The 24413-nt window shown below is 45.0% G+C and overlaps 1 protein-coding gene across 1 annotated transcript in view; it reads right to left on the bottom strand.

Annotated features, from left to right (window-relative positions):
• Positions 1-24413, bottom strand: part of ENTPD2 (ectonucleoside triphosphate diphosphohydrolase 2) — a 267411-nt gene that overhangs the window by 108180 nt on the left and 134818 nt on the right. Inside the window, exon 3 of the mRNA XM_086921154.1 lies at positions 7318-7468. Within this exon, the coding sequence (XP_086777280.1) occupies positions 7318-7468 (151 nt within the window). The remainder of the gene's footprint in view (positions 1-7317; positions 7469-24413) is intronic.

Genomic DNA, 24413 nt, shown 5'->3' with positions numbered 1-24413 from the left:
CTAAAGAAGGTATTTAGCGTGAATCTTGTGATTAGCATTCTCTCGTAGGTTGATATTTGAAGTGCCAAATACGGGTGAATGTCAAAGGCTACTTGAATCATATTTGCATGGATAACTGCCGTTTTTGAGGAAATGGATGCAAGTCTTAGAGTTTCCAGGTGTCTTAATGCTTTCTTTTTAAGATCTTTTTGCGAGATGTCTGTTATTGACACCGGGTCCAAATAGTAGTTCTCAACGCCTAGATCGTTAAAAAAATTTCTAACATAAAGAAGCCATTTTATTTTTGTGGAATTGTCCAAGTTCATTGAATCTAAAATGATGGCTTGTGTCAGGGCATTTTTGTCTGACTTCCAAATACGGCGCCACAGCATCAGCGGTTCTATTTTAATTAGGTCCTCTATGTAAGGTATAGCTAATTCTAGATGCATTGCATAGGTGGAGGTGCCTTTGGGGGTGGCTAGCAAAAATCTTAAAAAGGCGTTTTCAGCTTTCTGGATGGGACTGATATCAGTGTAACCCCAGACTCCCGCGCCATATGTTGCAATTGCCTGGCATTTGGCGTTGTAAATCTTGAGGAGCTCTACTGGTGGTCTTTTGCCTAGTCTCTGAGAGAAAGTTGTTAAGGCGGCAATTGCCCTCCTGAATAAATGTGCCCTTGTGTTCACTGCTGGCTTCCAGCTAAGTTGGTCATCTATCATGACCCCCAAATAAGGGTACTGGGGGGTAGCTTCAAGCTTTTGATTGTTGAGCAGTATGGGATTTATTCTTTTTTGGCCTCTGCCAACTGTCATTACGAACGTTTTTTTCACGTTCACCTTTAGGTCGAGATTGCCCATGAATGAAGTGTACCTGGTTACTGCTTTCTGAAGTTCTCGGGGGGTTCGTGCGAGGATAACGGCGTCGTCCGCGTAGAGCAGGGCTGGGATCAGGTGGCGGTTTATGCGTGGGAGGTCCTGGGCCCCCCTCAACATCTCCCCCTCCAAGCCGTTGGTGTAGAGTGAGAAGAGGAAGGGGGCCAGGACGCATCCCTGCCTGACCCCACGCCCTACGCTAAACGGCGACGTCAGCTCTCCGTTTACGCCAAAACGCACTCTAGCTGTTGCCCCGGTATAGAGTTCTCTTAAAAGGTCTAAAAGGGGTAGATCTATTCCCAGTTGAGCTAGGACCTTCCACAGCTTTGCGTGCGAAACGCAGTCAAAAGCTGCGGATAGGTCGACAAAGACCATATATATCTTAGTGGGGGTAGCCTGGGTGTATTTGCCCATTATTAAGGTGAGATTAAGGGCCTGCTCTAGTGTGCCAAAGCCCTCGCGGAAGCCGAATTGAATATCGGAGATTATGCCCCGGTCCTCACTCCACTGCTGGAGACGCTCTAGAATCACTCTCCCCACTACTTTCCCGAGCGAATCCAGCAGTGATATGGGCCGGTAGCATTTTGCGTCTTGACGGTCCCCCTTTTTAAAGATGGGGACCATTATTGATTTAGTCCAGGAGGTTAGAATTCCCTCATTCGCTGCCGCTGTGCAGACTCTAGTTAGGATGGGGGCCCAGAGGTCTAGGTTGTTTTTAAAGAAGTCCACTGGGACCCCATCCGGTCCTGGTGCCTTGCCTAATTTACTACTCTGGAGTGCGTCCATGAGGTCTGGAATATCAAAAGGAACCAAAATGGGATAATGGGGCTTTGGAGGCAGAGGTTCTGTTGGTGAGGTGTTTTTAAAAATCTCTTCGAAATGGGAGACCCATGTATTTTCGTCAATGGCGACTTCTATTTTTGGGGTGTCCTTATCAGTGAGATAAGGGGTTCTGACTGTACGCCAGAAAAGCTCGCTGTTTTTTGAGACTGCACCTTTATGAAGATCATCCCATAGTTTTTGCTTGAGTTGGGCAGTTCTCAGCTTTCTTTCCCCTATATATTGGCGCCTTAAAAGTTGGATCTGGGCTGCATCTCGCGGTTTGTTTTGAAGTGCAAATTTTAATTTTGTTAAAGCAGCAGTGCAATTATGGTTAAACCATTTTGGTTTTGTGGAGCGGTTTGGGTTAGGTTTTGAGGTAAGTAGGTCCTTTATGGAATCTAAAATTAAATTAAAGTTTATCAGGACTTCCTTGTGACTTGATGCAAGGTCCAGGCATTTCACAATATTTGGGTAGGTCCGAGTTATTAGTTTTTTCAGTATGTCAGAAGGATTAATTTTTGCCCACTTGATTGTGAAGCCATTGTGTTTACCAACCTGGATCTTGTTCTGTGTGAGGGTGGTCGCCATCTCCAATTTATGAGAGGAGTTGGAGGGCAAGGATATCTTTATTGTTAAAGTGGAGTGATCGCTGAGAGGAGTGAAAATGACCCTAAAATCTTTAACTTTATTCATGAGACTTGGTGAGAGGAGTATGAAGTCTACTGTGGTTTGATGACCTCTGCCCACGTAGGTCGGAGTAAATTTGTTTGGGTCTGCATCCAGATGGTTTATGATGTGGAGGTCCAAGTCCGATAGGACGGTGTTAATGAAATTTCCTAATTTATTGTGGGCAAAATGCGCTATTGGGACGTTAAATTCGTCCACTATCCCGCAGCACAATGGGTTGGAGGCTGTGCAGGGGTGGAGATTAAAGTCTCCCCCCCAGATTAGGTGGGTTGCCTTATTTGCGGATCTCCGATGGTTAATCTGTTTTAGTTTATCACATATGGTGGTAAGAAGAATTATGAAGGTTTCTTCCGATAAGTTATTATAACTATTGGTCAGAATGATTGTTTCTTTATTTGCAAGGGTTAGTGAAAGGATTTGGTGGTTAGCATCCTGGGAAAGTATGGCCACTTTGTTAAGTGGTAGGGTATTTGAGATGTAAATTGTTAGCCCGCCTTTTGGTCTGCCCATTGGGCTGGTTAGTGCTGGGACAGAATAGGTTTTGTAGCCTTGTAGGTGTAGTTCTTCTACGGACCATGTCTCCTGGAGACAAATTACTTGATATGAATTTAGGAACTCCTGCGCGGAACCATCCTCGATTTTATTTCGGAGGCCTGCGGTGTTCCAAGAGAATACTGTAATTAATGAGGAGTCATCATTACGTTCTTCTGTTGGGATTATGGGTTCCTTATTTCTGGAAACTGGAGAGGTTATGAGAAGCTGTGGAGAGGGGGATACATGAAGCTCATTTGAGGAGATTTCTGTTAATGGTCAGTCGACCATTTCTAGGCCACTATACCTGTTGTGTAGCGGGATGTTATGCCATGGGTCCCACCGAGATTGGTCTCTGTGAGGGGGCCATTGAGTATAGGGTCTTCTGTCGTCCCATCGTCCACCCTGATGGCGTTGTCTTACTGTGTGCCAGAAGTAATCTGGCTCATATAAGTTGGGGGGACCGTGATATCTGGGAATTGATAAGTAGTCCTGCCTGGGGAATGGAGCAGACCAGGGAGGCTCCTGCTCCTGTATAAAGCCATCCGCCTGCCTAAAAGGATAGAAGAAGGAGAGTGGCTTGATCTTAATTCCTCCATTTGGGGTGATATCTTCCCATGCGCAGACATAGTCTGCTATTCGTGGGTCCTCGAATGTGATTGTTATGCAATCCCCGGGAATGGTTTTTCTAGTGCTGCCCACCCACGGTACCCTGGCAACAGATCTAATTCTTCCGCGCCAGGAAGATGGAATCGGGCGGTTGGTCTGGAGCCAATGCTGGGCCTTGTTTTTTAAGGACCAGACCGGTTCTGGGGTAAGATCTGTTAATTCAGGCACTCCAGCCATAACCACCACATACGGCGAGGCCTCAGGAGGAAAATCTGCTGGGAGTCCTGGGGGACCAGGATTCCTTGCAGCATTTCTCTTGGGCCTGTCCGAAGGGGTTTTTGGTGGTGGGGGTGGAGGGAGGGAAGTTTTTGTTGTTGGTTTATTTACATTCTTGCCAGGAGTTTTATTAGCAGAGCTACTAGGTGCTGCCGGGGTGGCGGCAATTGTAGGTGCCGCACCTGGGGAGGTTAGAGTGATTATCTGTTGTGAGTTATTGGTGGTGGACGAGGCGGTTACAGTATTTGCTATTTTGGCTGGATTTGACGTGTTTTTGTTAGCGGGGACGTTTGGTGTGATTATCCAGAGAGTCTTTTGTTGTGGGTTGGGCAAAGATGGATTAGCACTAGCTATATTAGTAGTGGTTGGTTTTTTAATGTTATTTCCTCCTGTTTTTTGTGGACATGATGAGAGAGTTAGCTGTTGGATTTTTAGAAGTTTGGAGATTTGTGACTCTATAGTTAATAATCGGTGTTCTAAGGGTTGTAATGCCTGTTTAACTATACTAGCTATGCTGGTGAGAGTTAGTTCTTGAGCCTCCGTAACCTTCAAGTCCGCTTGGGCTTGTTTACTGGGGTGAAGGTCCAAGGCTTTCGGAGGGGCTGGTTCCTTCTCTGTCTGATGGACTGACGCTAGAATCTCTATTTGTACCAACCTATCATCATGATTTTGTGGGGTGCTGGGTGGTAGCGCCAGACTTTCTGGTGTAGTGGGATTTCTGGGCGCCCTTTTCTTGCTAATTGCTCCCTCCCTCCTACCCCTTTCTATTCTTTTGTCTGTGGAGGAGATTTGTGTAGGTGTTGTCTGAAGCAGTTCTGGGGTTTTTTCTAAGTCAAAGCTGAGCTGAGAGTCCGCAAGCTGGGATACTGACAAATCTACTATGTTTGGCAAGCTGCGTCTCTCACGTGTTGGCACTATCTCAGCATTTGGGGCTCCCAGTGGAGGGGATCTGGCTTCCGCCAGGATACCTAATGAGGATCTTTTGGCGAATGCCAGATCTAAGGAAACCCTTTCTTCCATCATTGAGATGCTTTGATCTATGAATGTGTTGGCCTTCGTTAGAAAGTCGTCCATAGGGCCAAGCAATTTACCCACAGAGCTGGGGGCTTTGGTTTTAGTTTTAGATCCCCTCGTGAGAACCATTATTGTCCTTGTTGGGTGGAAGAATGGGGGAAGTCCAGATTAAGATGTCAGGGGGGTGGCCCAGTCCAGTCTCTACCAGCCTCTAACGGCCTTAAACGGCCCGGTCTTTGCCCGGTCTTCGCCCCGGGCTGCGACCCGCGCGCGACCCGCGGCGCGTTAGAGGCTGGCTAGTTATAGGGGAGGAAATAAGGGCGTGGCCGCCGGGGGAAGAGGCGCCTGCTGCAAAGAGCGGTGGTTTCTGGGCCTCGCAGTCCCCCGGTAGGCTTTTCCAGGGCACAGCCTATGCACTACAACCTGGGCGGGTCGCGCTGAGAGTGAGGTGGATTACCGTCGATTGCAGTAACGCTCCCACCAGCCGACCTCTGCTACAGGGAATGCGGTGAGATGGTTGAACAAGGGAGCAGTTCCTCGAGCCAAAGACAAAGAGCAGGTCAGTGAGCGGCACCCCAACTGCCAGGTAGTCCTATGTATCAGCGCCTAGGGCAACTAATTACCCCAACAAAATTATTTCAACTGGCGCTTATGCTACAGTATAGCACAAATTTAACAATTGAAATGGACTCCTCCACAGAATATCTGTCGACGCAGTCGCGGTCGCGTTACAGCCACACGTATCTATGGGCTTCCTCAGGACAGAAGGGCCAAATTACAGAGATCCGACGAAATTATACGGTCCCTGTGCACTGTGGTTGCAAGCTCCAGGGTAGGCGTACACCCCTCGGGGGGTCCTGGCAGTTCAGGTCCGCACGGCTCAGTAAATTCGGGAAGCGTCTGGAACGAAGTTTATTTGTATCACCTCACTTTCAAATTGTGTTTATCTCTTCAAAAGGAAGGTGATGATATGTCATGTTGTCATTTTCTTAATTTTACTTCTTTGTTATATTCAGAAGGGGATGTGTTGTGTTATGCATTTTATGTAGATCTTGCTGTGTGCGCTGTGTCTTTGCGTTCCATAGAACATGGAACGTGAAGCCTAGAGCAGTTGTACACTAGGAGATGAGAGGACGGCTAGTTGACCAGTTGTGCTGTAGTACCTGCCTGTATTTGTTGGAATAAAGTTAATCTGACATATCCAATTATCTCCGGATCATCTATTTAACACTCACGCAGAAATCCAAAAATATTATTTGTTCTTTCCTGTAAACCACTTATAAAATTGTTTATGATGTCTGATGCGATGTTCTGAAACATGATCACATGCTAATTGTTACATGATGTGAATGGTGGCAGGAAAGTATACTAGTACATTTCCAACAAAAACCCCAATTAATTATTCGAAAATAATTCATAGGTACTAATTCCACTCTCCAGATGTGAGACAGTTTATTTGTTTAAAGATGCAAGAAGTTACTTCCTCCTGCTGTGTCCTCGAAATGTAATAACTTTCCTATTTTGCGTATGGTGAGAAGAGTATCTGACAGATATAAGCAGGCTCCACTTGTGATAAAATATCACACAAACAGTCTGATAATATCGACTCATTTGCTCAATTAATTTTTGAACCGTGACGTTAATTCTCCTATTTTCAGTCTTGGACCACCAGTACAGCCTTCAAAAACACTATTAATGCCCACAATAGCAGAAGAGCATTGGAACACGATTGGTCTTGCCTTTCAAGATTACTGTTACTTTTGAGTGTTGATAGATGGCGAGTACTAAAGCATTAGTTTGCAGAAAATATGAGTGTCTAGAAGTAGCTGGGACCATGTTTAGAAGAGTTGAGGCTTCTGTCTGATGGTGCCATGGTATTTTGTAGATCCTTGTGCCTACTGAAACAATCTGCTGAGCTGTGTCACAGAATTCTGCTACCTCTGGAAGCAATGTTTGGAAAGAAATCGGACAGAGGTAGAGTGTGAAAGGCAAACAAAGGACAGTTTCTCCAAATGTAGAAGGAAGACAATGTCCATCAAAGTAGTAGGGACAGGTACAATGAAAAAATTAAACAAAACAATACAAAAAGGCTTAGCAGATAGTTGGGGCTGACTAAACTCAGATAGCAGAGTGCCTTGAATGAACCCCACAAACATCAAGAGAATCGGCCAGGCTGTCCTTCATCCCCAAATAGAGGCAACTTCTGGGTGTTTATCGTTCATTACACATTCGTCCTTACCTAGAACTATTGTCAAAGCTTCTGTAGAAGATGACGAAACCACTCACCTTTCAAGAGGTCTTGTCCATGAATTAGACACCAATTGAGATCACATTTTGTGTTGGGGGAGTCGCATTGTAATGGTTACTCAGGTGTGATTGCACCAACAGACAAGACTAAGCTAACTAGAATGATGGGTTACAGTGCAGAGGAGACTGAAACTGTAATAACAAGTATCCTGCAGATGTCAGTTTCTCTACATCTCATTGTAAATAGTATGTCTTTTGAGCACACACATTACCCCCTTACTTCAGCAGTCTCATGCCAGCCGTCGCTCCCAGGTAGATGGGAGTAAGCTTATGTCTCTCCGATGGAACTTTCTCCACGGCCTCGTTGAGGCACACTTCGAGACTCTTTCCAGCATTAGGAGGGTTATCTGCATAGCTAGAGATACCGCCACCTGTGGATGAGAAAAGTAATTACAATTGAGATAATTTTCAGCTTGTGACTTTTGTTTCAGTACATGAAATTAGGATTCTTCTGTTGAACGAGAATGTACATTCAGTAGAGGTGTCCTGTCTAAATATGAACGTGCTACCATAAAGAAGTAAAAAAGATATTGCTTGGCATTCCCACCGCAGTCGTAGAAGTATATGGCCAGTAACTTGCAGTATCAATGTTACCACACATTTTACACACCTAAGCAGGTTTCCACCAGCAATCCGATGGCAGAAAGCAATCGTGGTATTGTCATTAGGGACTTTGTAACCTCACAGTGCCTTAAAAGAATCCTCTCAAGGGAATAGAAAACTGCTCCATGTCATGCATATGGGTTCAGATCTGAAATACATTTTAAATTCAGGCCATCAACCTCAAAACATCAGGGAACAGTTTTTAATGATGGGATGATAGAATTCAGCATAGATGTATCCTGATGAAAGTGATTTAGCCTAATGTCAGACTTTGCCTAAGATTTGTCGATTTGTATAAAGGCCCGTAAGCACATTTCAGCAAATGGAACCGATTGCTTATTGATCAATTTAAAGTAAAGTTTTGTGCCTAGCAACTCTGACAGAGAAGTCAGGCTACACAAACTTTTTCTGGGTAAACTCTCCAAGGATCACATGCATCAAGCATTTTTCCGGTCGCAAACGGGCAGATTCACAGAATCGGCCCGTTTGCGATTGAAAAAAGGCATTTTCCAATGCATGTACCCTTTTCCATTCACAATATAGGTAATCGTAATTTTTGTGATTACCTAAATTGTGAATGCTTTTAGGGAATCAAAATTTGCGATTCTCTATTTGCAGATGCATGTAGCATTTCCTAAATGCGACTGTGCATTTAGGAAACGCTAATTTCCATCAACTTCAAGCTGATGGTAATTTGTGCATGCTTTGAAAAATGCAACAAAAATGCATTTTTAAAAGCGCTATGTAGCGCACAAAGGCCCTTAGGGCATGTGTGTGCTACACATGTGCACACTTACGTTTTGGGGGGGGGGTTTCAGGGGGGCCTTATGCCCCTGGGCACTCTTGGATATGCATTCGCAATTTGTGATTACCAAATTGGTAATCGCAAATTGCAAATGCATTAGCATTAATTTCTAAGGGCCTGTAGGCCCAAAGGAATGAATGCAGTCACATTCCCTAATAGCAATTCACAAATCGCTATTAGAGAATGTCAAGGAATCGCAAAATTATTTGCGAATCCTTCATGCATATGCATTTGCGATTACCAAATAGTGATTCTTTCAAAATCACTATTAGGTAATCGCAAATGGTTACCTTGATGCATGTGCCCCTAAATTCATAGCAAACTCAATGCTGTTTTCAAAACATTGACCCTTTAATAAATGATAATTAGGCCTATAATCAAAATGTAAAGAAGTCATGCCAGGCAAAACCACTTTTTGCTCAAGTGCCTTAATAGTTTGCTTTAAAGAATACCCTCCATGCATGAAGTTAAAGCTCTGTAGACCATTCAAGGCTCTTGGCGTTCTCTCAAGTTAACATTTCCCCGGAGGATGTTCCAGTGCAAATTGTTTTTAATACCACAGCATGTCTATATTCCACCAACAATCCATGTAGAAGAAAAACATCATTTTTGTTTTGATTCTTTGATCTTGCAGCTTCATGGTCTTAATTCTCAGAATAATATTGTTACAATAATTTGAGAGCCCATTAGGTTGGTTTTGCAACCCAATCAGGATACTCTCTAGAACAACTAAGTAGTCTATGTATAGTAATAAGTTAAACTATTTCTCCCAAATTTACAAAGGGAATGCACGAACGTGCTTAAAGACAGAAAATAGAGCTAATAAAACTGGGGCCAAAACAAAACCTTGTTTAATGGGAGAATGTATCTTGATCTTAGAAAAAGTGCCATCCTTAGCCGAGTGCACTTTAGTCCAAATAGGACTCTTTACTATGCGAGTCATTACATCATGTGCCTTCACAACGCAGTTGTTACGACTGCGTTGTTACCATGCAATGCCATTACTACGCAAGTCATTACATCGACTTGCAGTAGATGTCGCTGTAACATTAGGAATGTATAATTTACTATTTCAACTCCAGCCTACGCAACAGTAGGGAAAGTGTTGGAATAGTAAACTATACTATTCCTTATGTTAGAGCGCCATCTACTGCAAGTCGATGTAATGACTTGTGTAGTAATGGCATTGAGTGGTAACGACGCAGTTGTCGTAAAAAACGCATTGTGAAGGTATTGCGGTGTAATGTCTGCGATGTAAAGGTTGTTTCCCCATTAGTCCAAGTATGAAGCCACTCAACCAAGGATACCAGACTGCCAAATTCTGAGGCGCCAAAGCTTACCCTCTAAAAGCCTTTGATCCCCCCCAATGAAACGCCACAGAGAAATGGACAAAACGGGTATGCAAATTAATATCTGAGTAGTGCTCTAGACAGTGAACAGTTGGCCAATACTTAATCCTGCCTAAATTTCAGCTTCCTCTATAAGTATATGCTTTAGATCCTCCACACCTTCCTCCAAAAAGTTTAAAATAGTTTCGAAAAAGCTTCAGGTGACATATTCATAAGCGAGATAATTCAATATGCAATCTGGTTAATCCAGTCTCCCTTTTTAGGTCTCGCCTGGCGACGCAGCGCGAAAGCACTGTCGCCAGCGAGATCTATTGTCGCTGACTTGCCTCCCAATGGAGACAGGAGATGGGCACTCGTAGGCCGGACTGGAAATGTGAACGCGCCGCGCCGTGTGCATCTTTTGTCCCCCTCGCAAGCCATGCAATCTGCTGCATGCCTCCCGTTCAACCCCACTCACCGGGGGACTCTACGCTGCTCCGTGGCTGGCTATTCATGTCTCTTGCTGGACTTCCCTCTGTGGGGTGGGCTCCTTCCCGCCGGTTGTAACACGCGGGGCTCACGCATGCTCAGCTCGGGATGGCGTGCTTTCGCTTTCTCTCCCTATGGCGTGCTTTTGCTTTTCCTGTTCGGGATGCTTGTTTGTTGTTGTAACTGTAGACTTTCATAACGTGTTTTCATTTTTTTAAATTGCGCAGTAAATCTTGGCAAGTATTTATTTTTTCCCGTGCCTCTGACTTTGAGAGCACAGTAACCAACCTGCCCTGTTTTCTGGTTTTTACTTGCGGATTTTTCCTGGAATTAAATCCTGTGTTTGGATTTGCAGGGCACATGGGGCTCTGACCCCGGGAAGAGAGCAGGTTGCGGGCTCGTATGATGTGTTCAGTGCAGTCTTGGAAGGGTTGTGTGCTAAGTCTCTCCTCGGCTCTCACAGCTGGAGCCAGGTCATTCTGTTCTAGACTTGCCTTTAATAACAGAGTTAATCCAAGAAAGGCCAATTATCCTTATTTTGCCATAGCGATGTTCTTTGAGATTGTTCTTTTGCTGCCGCCATGGTTCAGACAGTCGAGCGGCCCCACGGCTGCTGCTCACTGCCTCTTTTAATGCTGTTTCACTCTAGGCCGAGCCAGCGGGTGGTGTCTCCACGCAGGTAAACGGCGCCAATCCCGGTCCCCACGCAGCTGCAGAATTACCAGCATAAAGAGCAGAACCTAACGTCCACCAGCCCGGTTTCGAATCCGCACGGATCTCCCAGGTAGGAAGGAGAGCCCCTTGGTATGCCCCTACATGTGGTCCCTGAATGTGCGGCACACCATGCCTGCCCGACTGTGGTTTCTAGTGACGTCGGGAGCATAGCAAGGTAGTGGTCGGCTATGGTGAAAGAGACAACCCCGTCCATTCATTGATAGTGAAATATTGCCATCATGTGAGTATGTTTGGTTCCTAAAAACCCCGGGTCCCGGTGGCAGCTATGCCCGGACTCGGCTGGGAGAACATTTTTAGCCTCCTGGCTGTGAGATGCTGACATCCAAAGGCACTTTTTATTTGCTGTTTTTAGGAAGGGGGAAGCACTCCTAATCTTAAACTATAATCCAATCTGCTAATTTATTGGCATGCTACAGTGGTGTGCATGCTGCTTAAACCATGCCTGTCGTGTACCTTCTGCAACCAAGTATAGATACTTGACCACTGTGCACTATTCCCGCTTACAACTGTATTGTACTCTTAGACTCAATTACTCACACATGAATCACATTTGAACATTAAACATTCATTATTTGTTTTTTACTTTAGATAACACTTACATCATTAATAAAATACATAACAAACATTTGCAATGCAATAGGTCTCGCAATTACGGGAGTTTAAGCTATTGGCATTGTAAATGACAATGCATTCTATTGATGTTTTTAAATTGAAAATAAAAATAAAAGGCATTGTTATTTGCAATGTCAATAGCTCAAACTTGCGTAAATGCGAGACCTATTGCATTGCAAATGCTTGTTTAAGTATAGGCTCGCTGTGAGAACCTAGCCGAGAAGGGGTAATGCCCATATAGAAGCAATATGCTGGAATAAAATGGAGTGTACATCATAGTCCAATATTGAGGGATGTTCTTTATAACATCATCTAGAATACCATTGGGCTCTGAGGCATGACTACCCTAAAGCAAGGAAACTGCAAGCGGAAAACGAATTTCTTTAATCTTGGAGATCAATATGTATCCTTAACAAAAAATATTAGGTACTTTATATCAGCAGAAGGGCCTAATACAGTTTACCCAGATAGTTCCTCCATTTTTGTTAAGTGATATTGGAGTGAATTCAGTCCTTGATATCACATCTTAAAACTACTATGTTACATAGAACGGGAAAGAACCCTTGACTGACATTCTCCACTTTCTCAAAAGCTTTAGGGGCAGTTAGCCATTTCTTAGTTTTAATAAGATCAAGCTCCAGTACTTTTCAGAATGTCTCAGATCATTAGAGCTTTTTAGTACTTTATAAAGTTTTTGATGTGCTTTTATTGGCACTGATTCCCCTATGGAGACATTGCCAAAAAGCTTAAGAAGTTATGTAAACCAGACAAATATCTGTTCACCGGGAACTTTTAGCTTGTTTCTAAAAACGAGAACAGGGTTATGATTAGGAGAGCCCAATGACACTTTAATGGGCACATTAATCATCTGCGTTTCTATTATAAGGTGAAAAGTACAAAGTTGAGGGATAACCTAAAGGAACAGCAATCGAAGGCCAAATGGACACATAATTTGATCAATCGGGAATTCAAATTTTTCCAGAGTATAGGTACTTTGATCAGGTGCATCCGCGTCGAACCAGGCATTTAATGAACTTGGGCCCATATTAGACAACCATTTGGTAATAGTTCGGTCCAGTAACAAGCACACCAATGATAAAGGTTAAACTTAAAATAAAAAAATAGTTCCTGCATGTCAGGTCAAATGCATCTTCAATGTTCCTTCTATTATTCGAGCATTAACATCACTGATAAATAATATTACATGATTTCCATTCCACAGCCCAGACTGAGTTAGAGGTTCATAACATGGAATTTTAACAATACTCCTGAGACTATCCAGTTTATATGGCTCACAACTGGAGAGCAGCAAGCGATTCTCATAACACTTTCACAAAATGTGAACTTGTAATTTGTAATTTGTAATTTGTGGTGGTATTTGTAGAGCGCAACGGTCCCTCCGAAAGGAGCATCTTGGCGCTGATTTCTTGGTAGGAGATCAAATTACTTGATAAAAACTAAGATTTAGATGGCAGATGGTGTAGTCATCAGGAAGATTGAAGATCCAGGTTTTTAGTAATTTCCTGAACTGGATTTCTTGGGTTTGGGACCTGAGGTTTTTGGGCAAAGAGTTCCAGGCATTGGTGGCCAGATACTTTAGGGTTTTGCCACCTTTGGTTTTGAGATTAAACCTCGCTGGCAAGATTAGATTGTCATTAGAGGAGCGCAGGGTTCTGCTAGGGTTGTAGTGGGGAAAACGCCTGATAAGATATTTCAGGCCTGTGTTATTGAATGCCCGGAAAGCAACAATAAGGATCTTGAAAAATATTCTTTTATGAAGTGGGAGCCAGTGTAGAGTTTTTAAAGCAGATAATATTGAAGATTTTCTGGGTAGTTTTAAAACTAATCTGGCTGCTGAATGGAGTACACTTTAGAGTTTTTTAAGTGTAGATTTTTTTGCGCCTGCCAGGAGGCCGTTGCAGTAGTCTAGGCGGGCAAGAATTAGAGCCACTGCTACAGTTTTTCTTGAGTCCGTGGGTAAGAAGTCAAAGAATTTTTTAAGATACTTTATGATGCCGAAGCAGCGGCCAGCCACGGTCCTGACGTGTTGGTCGAAAGACAGTTCAGTGTCGAACAGGACTCCAAGATTCCTTGCTGTTGCTACAGTCTGGGGGGGAGCAGCTGAGTCTTCAGGCCACCACAGGCCGGGGCAGAAATTCGCTTTTTTTCCCATGGGGAGGATTTCTGTCTTGCTGGAATTGCATTTTAGGTGGTTTATATCCATCCAATGAAAAACGGCCTTCAGACAGCTTTTAAGGTTTTGTTCGGCATTGGTGGAGTGTTCCTCTAGGGGTACGATGAGTTGAGTGTCATCGGCATACGATGTTACAAGTATGCCGAATGACTCAATCAGTGATATGAGAGGGATAAGGTAAACGTTGAAGAGTAGAGGGCTCAAGATGGAGCCCTGCGGAACTCCTGAAGTGACCCTCTTCTCTTTGGAGAGGAAGGGACCCAGGGCGACCGTTTGGGATCTGTCTGTTAAAAAGGAAGTGATCCACGCAAGAACCACATCTGAGATACCGATATCTCAGTCTGTTTAGCAGTATGGAATGCGAAATGGTATCGAACGCCGCTGTGAGGTCCAGAAGAATCAAAACAGCGTTCTTCTTCTGATCCTGCAGCAGCTTTATAGAGTCTGTCAATTCAATAAGTGCCGTTTCCGTAGAGTGGTGGGGACGAAAACCTGACTGTTGGGGATGAAGTACGTTATGTGCTTCAAGATGCCCTTTGAGTTCTCTATAAACCATTTGTTCTGTAATTTTTCCTAGGACGGGAAGGAGAGATATTGGGCGGAGATTGGTAAGGTCCAATGGGGATTTATTAGTTTTTTTCATCAAAGGTTTTACTATTCCCTGTTTCCATTCACGAGGCACGATTCCGGTGCTGAGGGAGGAGTGGACAATCTTATTTATGATTGGGTTCACCAGATCAATGAGTTGATGGAGAATTCTGGGGGGGGGGCAAGGGTCTGCGGGCGATCCTGATTTGCATGCCAGAATTACTCCTCTTGTTTGGTCTAAATTGACCGGTATGAAAGTGTTAAGACTTCCAAATGGGGTTTCTTTCTGGATGGATAGGCTTGAATTCTGGGCCACTTGAGGTGAAGGAAAGTTTTTTTGAATAGCGTCGATTTTCTCCTCAAAAAAATCGGCTATTTGGTTGCAAAACTCTTGAGATGGGGGAATTTCAGGTTGTAACGCTCTGGGCTGGGTGAAAGTCTTCACTATTGAGAACAATGTTTTTTGTTTCTGTTTAGCCTCAGTAATGGCGTTAGTATAGAAGAGTTTTTTGGCAGTTTTTATGTTGGAGTGATATGATTTCCTTAGCTGAATATAAGAGAGTTTGTCTGCCGCGTTGTACGTTCTACGCCACTTGCGTTCGGCCTTTCTACATAGTAGATGGGATTGTGCTAGTTCAGTAGTGAACCAGGGGGCATTTGTATTACGTTTTTTAACTATTCTTCGGGGACGTTTGGGGGGGTTCGCATGCTCTGATCTCATGTTGTATCCAGCTCTGAAAGAGCTTAGAGTCATGTTCTGCGTCGTCAGTAAGATTGGGGATCTGAGTTTGGGTGATAGGTTTAAGCTTGAAGTTTTCCTCTATCTTTCTCCAGTTGGTGTGGTTATCCGAATATGAACTGAATTTACTAGCATTCTGCGGATGGGAAGTTTTAATGTGGAACGGGATCAGGCTATGATCGCTCCATATTTGTGGAACAGGAGGTAGGGGAAGGTTTGTACATACCCCATCGAGTAGGTGCCCAGCTAGATGAGTGGGCTGAGAAACACGTTGTTGAAGGTTGAAAATTTCTAGGGTCTGTAGAAAGTTGGTGGCCTGGGTGTAGTTTTTGGACTCGAGGTGTAGATTAAAATCACCCAAAAGAGTGAAGTGAGGGTATCTGATAAGGTGTCCCAAAGAATCACTGAGCGTGTCCAGGAATCTGGAGGCATTACCAGGTGGGCGGTAGATCAGTCCTCCAGAGAAGGAGGAAGTTTAGTTTAGTTTGATAGAGAAACCAAGGCCTTCCATATCTTTTAGGGGGTCAAGGCTGAATGTGTGGCAGTTGAAACAGTTTCTAAGTACCACGGCAACTCCACCACCTCTACCTTTCAGTCTGTCCTGTCTAAAGATGGTATAGCCCTGGGGGAGGGCGATGGCTAAGTCGGGGTTGCTATTGTCCGTTAGCCATGTCTCGGTTAGAAGGAGGCAGTCGAGGTCTAACTCTAGGATGAGATCTTGTATATCTTGGCTGCGGCAACACATGGAGCGAGCGTTGATCAGCCCTCCTTTAAAATGCGACGTGATATCAAGTAAGTTGGTTACTGGAGAGGGTGTCTTGGCTGGGTCACTGTAAGAAGACCATCTACAGAGTTTACAGCTGAAGGGTCCATTAGTGTTCTTCATATCGATCTTACAGGTGCAGTTGTGTTTCCAGCGTAGACGGCGAAGGTCGTTGGGTAGGTACCTTACTAAGGGGGATGTTGGGCCAGAATTTCCTGCGCCTGTCGCGGACTTGGCGCAGACGGGCTTGCCTTAGGCGCTCCCGCTGCGCTTGTCCGCTGCGCTTCCTGTGCATGCACATAACCACCTAAAGGGGGTGTGGCCTCGAGGGGGCGTGGTCGGCGAACACGCCGGTGATGGCGGCCGCTTCAGGTAAACAGGGAGCGCTACAGCGTTTAAATCGGCTGTGCGCTGACACAAACAGTGGGTTTCTGCCCCAAGTGAAGAAAGAGAGAGGTAGGTTTTAGCTAAAGTGTCCTTTTAAAATTCACACAGGCATAAGTGACACAACAATATTAAAACCAATCAAGTAATCAAACTCGTACCGCCAGCTCCCGGCTTCCGCCTCAGGAGTGGGTTTAGAAATGACAGAAGGCGCTAGTTTTCAGCGTCTTATAGGCTGGGGCGGGGTGGCGTGGCCTCGAGGGGGCGTGGTCGGCGAGCACGCCGGTGATGGCGGCCGCTTCAGGTAAACAGTGAGCGCTACAGCGTTTAAATCGGCTGTGCGCTGACACAAACAGTGGGTTTCTGCCCCAAGTGAAGAATGAGAGAGGTAGGATTTAGCTAAAGTGTCCTTTTAAAAACTTCCCCTCCTGGTTTCCTATTGAGAATGTAAATGCAGAGGAAGAAATTGACAACAAAATATTTAAATGGGGAGACTTTTCAGCCCAGTCTCCTAGAGATTTATTTTGACACATGAATAGGTTGGAAGGCTACCTTTAAAATCTTTGATTCATCTACTGAATCTAAACCCATTACAAGGGACAACAAGCATTGGCAATGCCAATAGGTCTGGCTTTGAAGGAATGTTGTATGGTAATATGAAGCATTACATGTAAATTGCACAGGAATGGATATGAATGGAAGCAAGGAACTGTAGATTAATACTGATGTAGGTTAAAAGGTCAGGTGACAGTTGCACTGGGAAGCCAGACCTAAACATCCATGTTGGTTAATGACTACCCTCCATCCCATGATGCCAGAGAAAAACACCATGAAAGATCTAGTAATCTAAGACACTTCAATAGCACTACAATGTCATGTATGTGCCCGAAAAATGTTCAAGCTTAGCCAGCTGTATAAATAAACAAAATTATCAGTTGTATGGAGGGTAAGCACTTTTTTGTGGAAGCACATAACGTGTGCCAAATCGAAACATTTACTTGTGCCAAATCAAAACATTTACTCCTGGCTCCCAACATCTGGGTGGAGCCAATGACCCTCTCTACAGATGAGCTGTCAATCCAGACCATAAAAAAAGTTGATTCAAGTGTTTATAGCAGAATGTGTGGCCTCCTCTCATAACTCCCCCCCCCTCTTGTAGCTAATAAATTAAACAGATTGTGCAAGAGGATACCATTACATTGCAAAGGAACTATTATCAATACAGATGTTCTGCTGAAAAGGTAAACAATACAGTTTTTAAATGTTTTACCCAATCAATATTCAGACTAGTTCCAAGATGCCTGTTACCAGATTTATCCAAAGCATTCGTGATTTGCTCAAAAGTTAGACAGCAAACATACAAATCAGATAGTAGTATGAGAAAAAGGCACCTGTATTAACTATGTCATCCTACTGGCTGAGCAACAAGCCGCATGCAACCAACGTGAAGCTTGTTCGTACCTAAAGCTAGATAAGGAGGCTGAACAGAGTTTAAAACCACACTTTGACTGCCATCAACAGTGAAAGGTTGCGCAGAAAGTCTCCCGAATTCACAATGTTACCAGATGCGCGATTCACTGTAATAAAGGGACAACCTCCAGATTCAGAAAATAAGCTCCTTTATTGCCATTTAATTTATTGTCCTGTAGAAAAAATGAGATGTACTTATTGTGACTGTTTAAAGATGAGATTGTCCAACGCAATCTCTGATGCCTGCTATTTACTTTTAATTAGCTTGCTCAAGAATAGCTTTTTTCTTTAAATCAATCTTACATAGAATAGATTTTTATTGGGTTTGCTGCTTAGGGCCCAAAAATTGTACTAAAATCTTGGAAACATTGCTTGAGTAATAAAGTGTTAATCAATGGAAATAAGGAAGAACCTAAGCCAATTTTGCACAATCCAATCTGCAATAGTAGCCATTCGGGCTAGTCTGGTCTCCATACTCCCCACTGCAGTTATTGAGAACTAAGTAAAAAGATTTAAATCATTTTCAAATGAGTCAAAGTCAAAGCGGTCACCTAATGAGGTAATACCAGAGGAGAGTGGTTATCTAAGTATTAATGCGTCAGCTTCTGGATTGAGCACAACACAAGTTACCTCATTACTAATATGCTCTGTTGTCGTCTTCTTTTACACTAATGCCCGTTATTGCCTCTGTTTTTATTTGAAGAGGCTCTACAGAACAAAAGCTTTTTTATCATTAAGTTCTAAGAGCCAGATGTTTGAAGCATTTTTGCTGTCACAAATAGGCCAATTCATTTTGCCGTCACACATAGGCAGATTCGCAGAATTGGTCTGTTTGAACAAACCACAAACTGCGATTCCGTAACAAGTTACTGAACTGCGATTTGGGTATGCAACCCAATACAGATTCGGTATTTGTAAGGGGCATATTTTAGGTAATCCCTTCCAAATTCTAAATTATAGTGGTATATATAATTTTTTTGCGACTGAATTTTAGACGCAAAACTTTAATCTCTTATCACCTCTTCAAAGGAGGTGGTAAACTATTCACAAATGAGAAGAAGTCCCCAAGGGACCCCTTGTCCTTTGTTAATTCTGACCAAAGCTGTTTGTTTTCCAGAGAAGGCAGTGGTCCATGTGACAACTTCTTACTTTTACAAAGTTGAACTTACAATATTCCTTTTTTTTATTCATCCAGTTCACCTTTGAGGAAAAATTAGTTTCATTCAAAAAGTAGCTTTATTTAAAAGCAATCACAGAAATGGGGGTCACCAGCCTCGTGTTGGCGGCCATTCCTAGTGGTCCTCAATTTACAACCCATATTATTAATATTCATGAACTAGGAATCAGGAATTTGCAAACTGACCCTTTAGTACATATGTCGGTTCACACATTTAACACACTGGTCGCAAAAATACAGGTTGCATAAAGTGGCCAGAATTTTGCAACTAGTTCCTCATACATTGCTAGTAACATTCGTATTGGATTTAATCTGCACCTCTCGCAAGAAGACTTTCTACTAGTCTTGTTACATTTACACAAAGAGGAACTCACCTCAGACTTTAGCATGCTTAAAAACACAAACATCTCAAATCAAACAAAATTGAACAAGGTGTCTCGCACCCTGTCCGGATAGCCACGTGCAGATGTCCGCGTACATGCTTTGAGCTTTACTGAAGCAATAGTCAGGAGTGCATACACGCCAACATTTTAGAAGAGATATTAAAAAAAATTAAATCAGGAGAATGTATTTATTCAATTGACTTCTATTGGGTATGATCGGGTTACTGTCTTGAATGGGATTTGCAAGTCTGCTGCTGCAGGATCGGATATTAGAAGTGCAAATGTATGTTGTTTTTTCCCTATCAGGAGCACAGAGAAGGCACTAGTGCAGGGCAGAGAGAGCATGATGCAAATATTATGCACTGGCCTGGAGGAGCAGGCCACTGGCAGTGTATACTTCAAGTTACACAAGACCAGGCCCTGTTAGCTGAAGGCCACAGAGGAGTTGGGTTTCTGCATGCCGGAATCAGGAGGTGGGAGCCTATCCTTGAAATCAGTAGTCTCCCGCCTGAATCAGGAGGGTTAGCATTATTTAGGTGTGGGCAGAGCTGGACAGGCGAAGGTGAATGGGGAGAGCCACTTGTCCAGTAATCTAGGCCCATGTACCGCCTACTGATACCACACCCAGTCTGTAGAAGTTGAAGTGCAAATGTAGGCCTGGTGAGCTGAGTGCACAGATTCCCGCCAAGAGTCAAACCCGTTAAACTGTCAGCAGTATGTTATGTTATGTTATGTTAAGGGAATTTTGTATAGCGCACTGTCACCGGAGGTATCATGGCGCTGAAAGGGTGCTGAGGAAACAGAGGGATTTTAGCGGGATTGTGGGAAAAGCCAGGTTTTTAATGATTTGCGAAATTGAATCAGAGTACCGGAAATCCTAACTGAGAGGGGGAGAGAGTTCCAAAGTTTGGGGCCGAGAAAGGCAAATCTTCGACCCCCAGATCTACAGAGTTTGAAGGGAGGGACCACCAGAAGATGTAAGTGAAGTGATCTAAGGTTACGTGAGGGACAGTAGGGGCAGATCAGGGATTTCAGAAAGGCGGGACAGGAACCAGAGAGAGATTTGAAAATAAGACAGCCAACCTTGAAGGCAGCCCTTAGGCTAACCGGGAGCCAGTGTAGCTTGATAAGGAGGGGTTTGGCGGACTGCCACTTCGGAATCCCGAGGGCCAGTCTCGCCGCCTGGTTTTGGATGACTTGCAACCTATTGATGGAGCATTTGGGCAAGCCGTAATAGATGGAATTTGAAAAATCCAGGCGGGAGAGAACAAGGGCCATGATGACTTGAAGCAAGGCATCGGGAGTAAGAAGGTAGGCCACCTTCCTGATCCTGCGCAGTTGGAACATGCAGGAGGAAACCACTGTCCCCACCTGCGGCCCCAGAGAGAGCCCAGCGTCAATAGTGACCCTGAGGCTTTTCACCGAGGTTACCGGGGTGGGAGGAGAGCCAAGCTCTGTCGGCCAGAAATATGGACCCCAGTGGACGGCGCTCCTACCCGGCAGGAGGAGCTCCGTCTTACCGGGGTTCAATTTCAGCTGGTTCTGACACATCCACTGAAAGATATGGGACATGACTGCCTGAAAAGTAGGAATAGAAGAAGGAGAGTTTAGAGAGAAAATGAGTTGTAGGTCGTCCGCGTAATTGAAGACGCGGACGTCCCACTGCCTCAGAGAAGAGAGGAGAGGGCGAAGATAGAGATTGAAAAGAAGAGGGGATAGAGAGGAGCCCTGAGGGACCCCACAAGACAGATGTTCCCTACGGGCCCTAAATGTACCTAGGCTGAGGGACTGGGATCTCCCCATAAGGAAAGATTTCACCCAGGCCAGCGCCAGGCCCTGGATGCCGGCCTGTTCGACACGGTGGAGGAGGATGTTATGGTCCACCGTGTCGAAAGCGGCCGACAGATCTAGTAAAACCAGGGCCTGGGAGGTACCCTTGTCAGCTCCATCTCTCAAGGTATCTAGGACAGCCAGGATCACAGCCTCCGTAGAATGACCAGGGCGGAAGCCGGCCTGGTTGGCCTCGAGAAAGATGGAACTCTCGATGAACCCCGAGAGACAGGCAGTGACATGGGCCTCCAAGATTTTTGAGAAAAAAGGTAAGAGAGAGATAGGACGATAGTTTGCCGGGACGGCGGGGTCGGCTCCAGGCTTCTTCAACAGAGGCACTAGAACGGCCTCCTTGAAGGAGCTGGGTACCGTCCCGGAAAGAAGAGAAGAATTGAGCAGAGGAAGGATACAGTCGGGTAGAGAATGGCAGATGTCGCAAAGTATGGAAGGTGGACAGTGGTCGTCAGGGGAGCCAGACTTGATCCGGGCCGCCAGGTTGGCTAAAGATATAGCGTCTAGTGGGGGAAGCTGGGTGATAGAGAAAGCATTATGAGGGGGTGTGATGGGAACAGCATCCAATGAGGTGACCGGGATAGTGCCCTTAATCAAAACAATCTTCTGTAAAAAAAAGGTGCTAAGTGCATTGCAAGATTCCTGGGTAGGGGCCTGGGACAAAAGCGTTCTGGCGTCAGACGTGAACTCGTCCAGAACTCTAAAAATCTCCTTCGACTTACAGGGAGCTGACAGGATACGCTCGGAGACATAGGTTTTCTTGGCTGCAGAGATAGCAGATTTGTACCTATTACGAGCTGCCACATAGATATCTCTACTTGACGGGCAGTAGTCTCTTCTCCATCTGCGTTCGAATTGACGAAGTTCTAACTGTACAGTTTTGAGGAGTGGAGTAAACCATTTATGAGAATGGTTATAACGAGAGCGAGGGAACTTGATTAGTGGGGCAAAGATATCGCTGGCTGATATGAGCCAGTTAGAGACTTGCCCATCTAGCTCATTAATGTCAGAGTCATTGGGGGGAGGCGGACGTGTGTGAGACAGATGAGTTAGCAGTTTGGAAGAGTCGACGGCCTTCCACTTACGAGCCATGCCACCCTCCCGCGGAGGGATCCTGACCTGACCAGCCATCGAGATGGTGGTATCGATAAGGCGGTGGTCCGACCACACGCAAGGTGTAATAAGCGGGTGGGAGGGCTTCACCCCATAGACCCAGATATGATCAAGTATATGGCCACCACTATGGGTGGGGGAGGTGACTACCTGGCTGAAGTTCAGGCTCGAGAGACCTTCAAACAATTCGAGGGCGTGGGGGCCAGCGTCCCTGTGCTGAAACCAATAATTAAAGTCCCCAGCAATAACTATGCGAGGAGAAGAGGTAGCAATGCTAGCAAGCTGCTCAATAAACAGTGCGGGGAAAGAGGGCATGGATTGTGGGGGACGGTAAAGTACCATAAAGGTAACAGCGCCCACCTCAGTTCCAAGACTGAAGACAAGGTTATCTACATCGGGAAAAATCATGGAAGTGGGGGTGATAACCTGAATATCCTTACGTATTACCGCCGCGACCCCTCCTCCAGGGCGACCCCCATGGCGGTTGGTGTTAAGCAGGCAGTAGTCAGGAGGTAATGCTGCCAGTATGTCCGGGAGGGAGTCGTCCGTAAGCCAGGTCTCAGAAAGTAGAAGAACGTCAGGTCTTTCAGTCGTAAGTAGATGGAAAATATCAGTTTGGTGCCTGACTAAAGAACGGGTGTTCAAATATAGTAGGCGGATCTGCGACTCAGGAATAATGAGGGAAGTGGGAGGAGTGAGTGGGCCAAGGTGGGGGGGTAGATTACCAGTGATTCCTAAAGTAGTGATCCGCGTCCAGGTGTCAAACGATAGGGGGCAGTCAGCAGCTCGAAGGTGCGTCAGGGCGGAGGATGAGTAGGAGATGGTAGTATCCACATCCCCAGGCCCTAGGCCCGTCCTGGCGCGGACGGGCGCAGACGGGCTTGACTCTGGTGCGACTCCGGCGCGCCTACGTCGCTCCCGCTGCGCTCGTCCGCTGCGCTGACGCATGGGGCCCGTCTAAATAGGCGATGATGCCGAGGGGGAGGAGTCAGGGGGGCGGGGTGGGGGAGGAAATTTAAAACACAAGGTGTGCCACTCACCGCTAGTAGTCAGCGGGGGAAATGAAGTTTTAAAGCTGCTAGCGCTCAGCAGCAGAGAGGCAAGCAGAACAAAGTTAAAAATACAAGGCTACACAGTACCTTTTGGTTGTGCTGGATGGGGGCTCTAGAGTGGAGGACCAAGTGCGAAGCGCCATCTAGCTCAGTAAACAACATACAAAAAATTCCAAATACAACTCTTATATAACTCCAGTTGCTGGGAGAGAAAGTTACAAATTTAAAACATCCTAACTTTGCCTTTTTTTGCTCCCATCGGAAGAAGGACCGTTTCTGTTTTTTCACAATAAGCTTACTGCAAAAAGTGAAGAGGTTTTATTTCTCAGCAGACATTACATGTTTCACCAGACATTTTATGTTTCACGCCCTCTCCCTCGAGATTATAATCCGTGTCCAGTATTCTGAAGTAGCCCATATTTCGACATTGTTGGGAATGTGTTCAGTCTGCTCATGTACCTTACCTCACAGATTTTCTGATGTGTATATTTCACAGTGGTGGTCACCAATGTGTTGTCAGAACTTCCATAGGTAGAGCGTTTTTTGTTTTGCTAATAAACGTGGAACTGTGTTCCCCTCTGCCACATTTGCACTGCTGGGGACTGTGGCTGAACAACATCCACTGGGGGGGGGCGCAAGTAAACAACCAGGAAGAAACTCCGGTGTTCGCAGGAATGTGATTTGCAAAAACCTACAGAGGTTGAAAACAGGCTAGAAAGGCTAGGAGAACCCTAAAAATTGGATATGTACGCCAAACGAGGTTACTTAAAACAAACGTCCTTTTATTGAACCCTGGATGATGTTTGCATCTCTGCGGCGGGCTCTGTAGAGGGTATGTTAGGGTAGCCTTCTGCATAACATGGATTGCTTGTTGCCTTTGACCAGTCCTCCAAAGCCAACCTTGCAGGAACTAGGTGCCACCATTCTCCAGTGACTGCTTCCCAAACAGTTATATTGCAACAAACCCTAATAGGCCTTAAGTGGTCAATGAACGTGTTAATTAGATACTATAACACCAATAACATTAGAATAAACAAAA

The sequence above is a fragment of the Lissotriton vulgaris genome, chromosome 5 (genome assembly GCF_964263255.1).
Source record: "Lissotriton vulgaris chromosome 5, aLisVul1.2, whole genome shotgun sequence".
Classification (NCBI taxonomy): domain Eukaryota; kingdom Metazoa; phylum Chordata; class Amphibia; order Caudata; family Salamandridae; genus Lissotriton; species Lissotriton vulgaris.
This window is presented reverse-complemented; position numbering and strand designations above follow the sequence as displayed.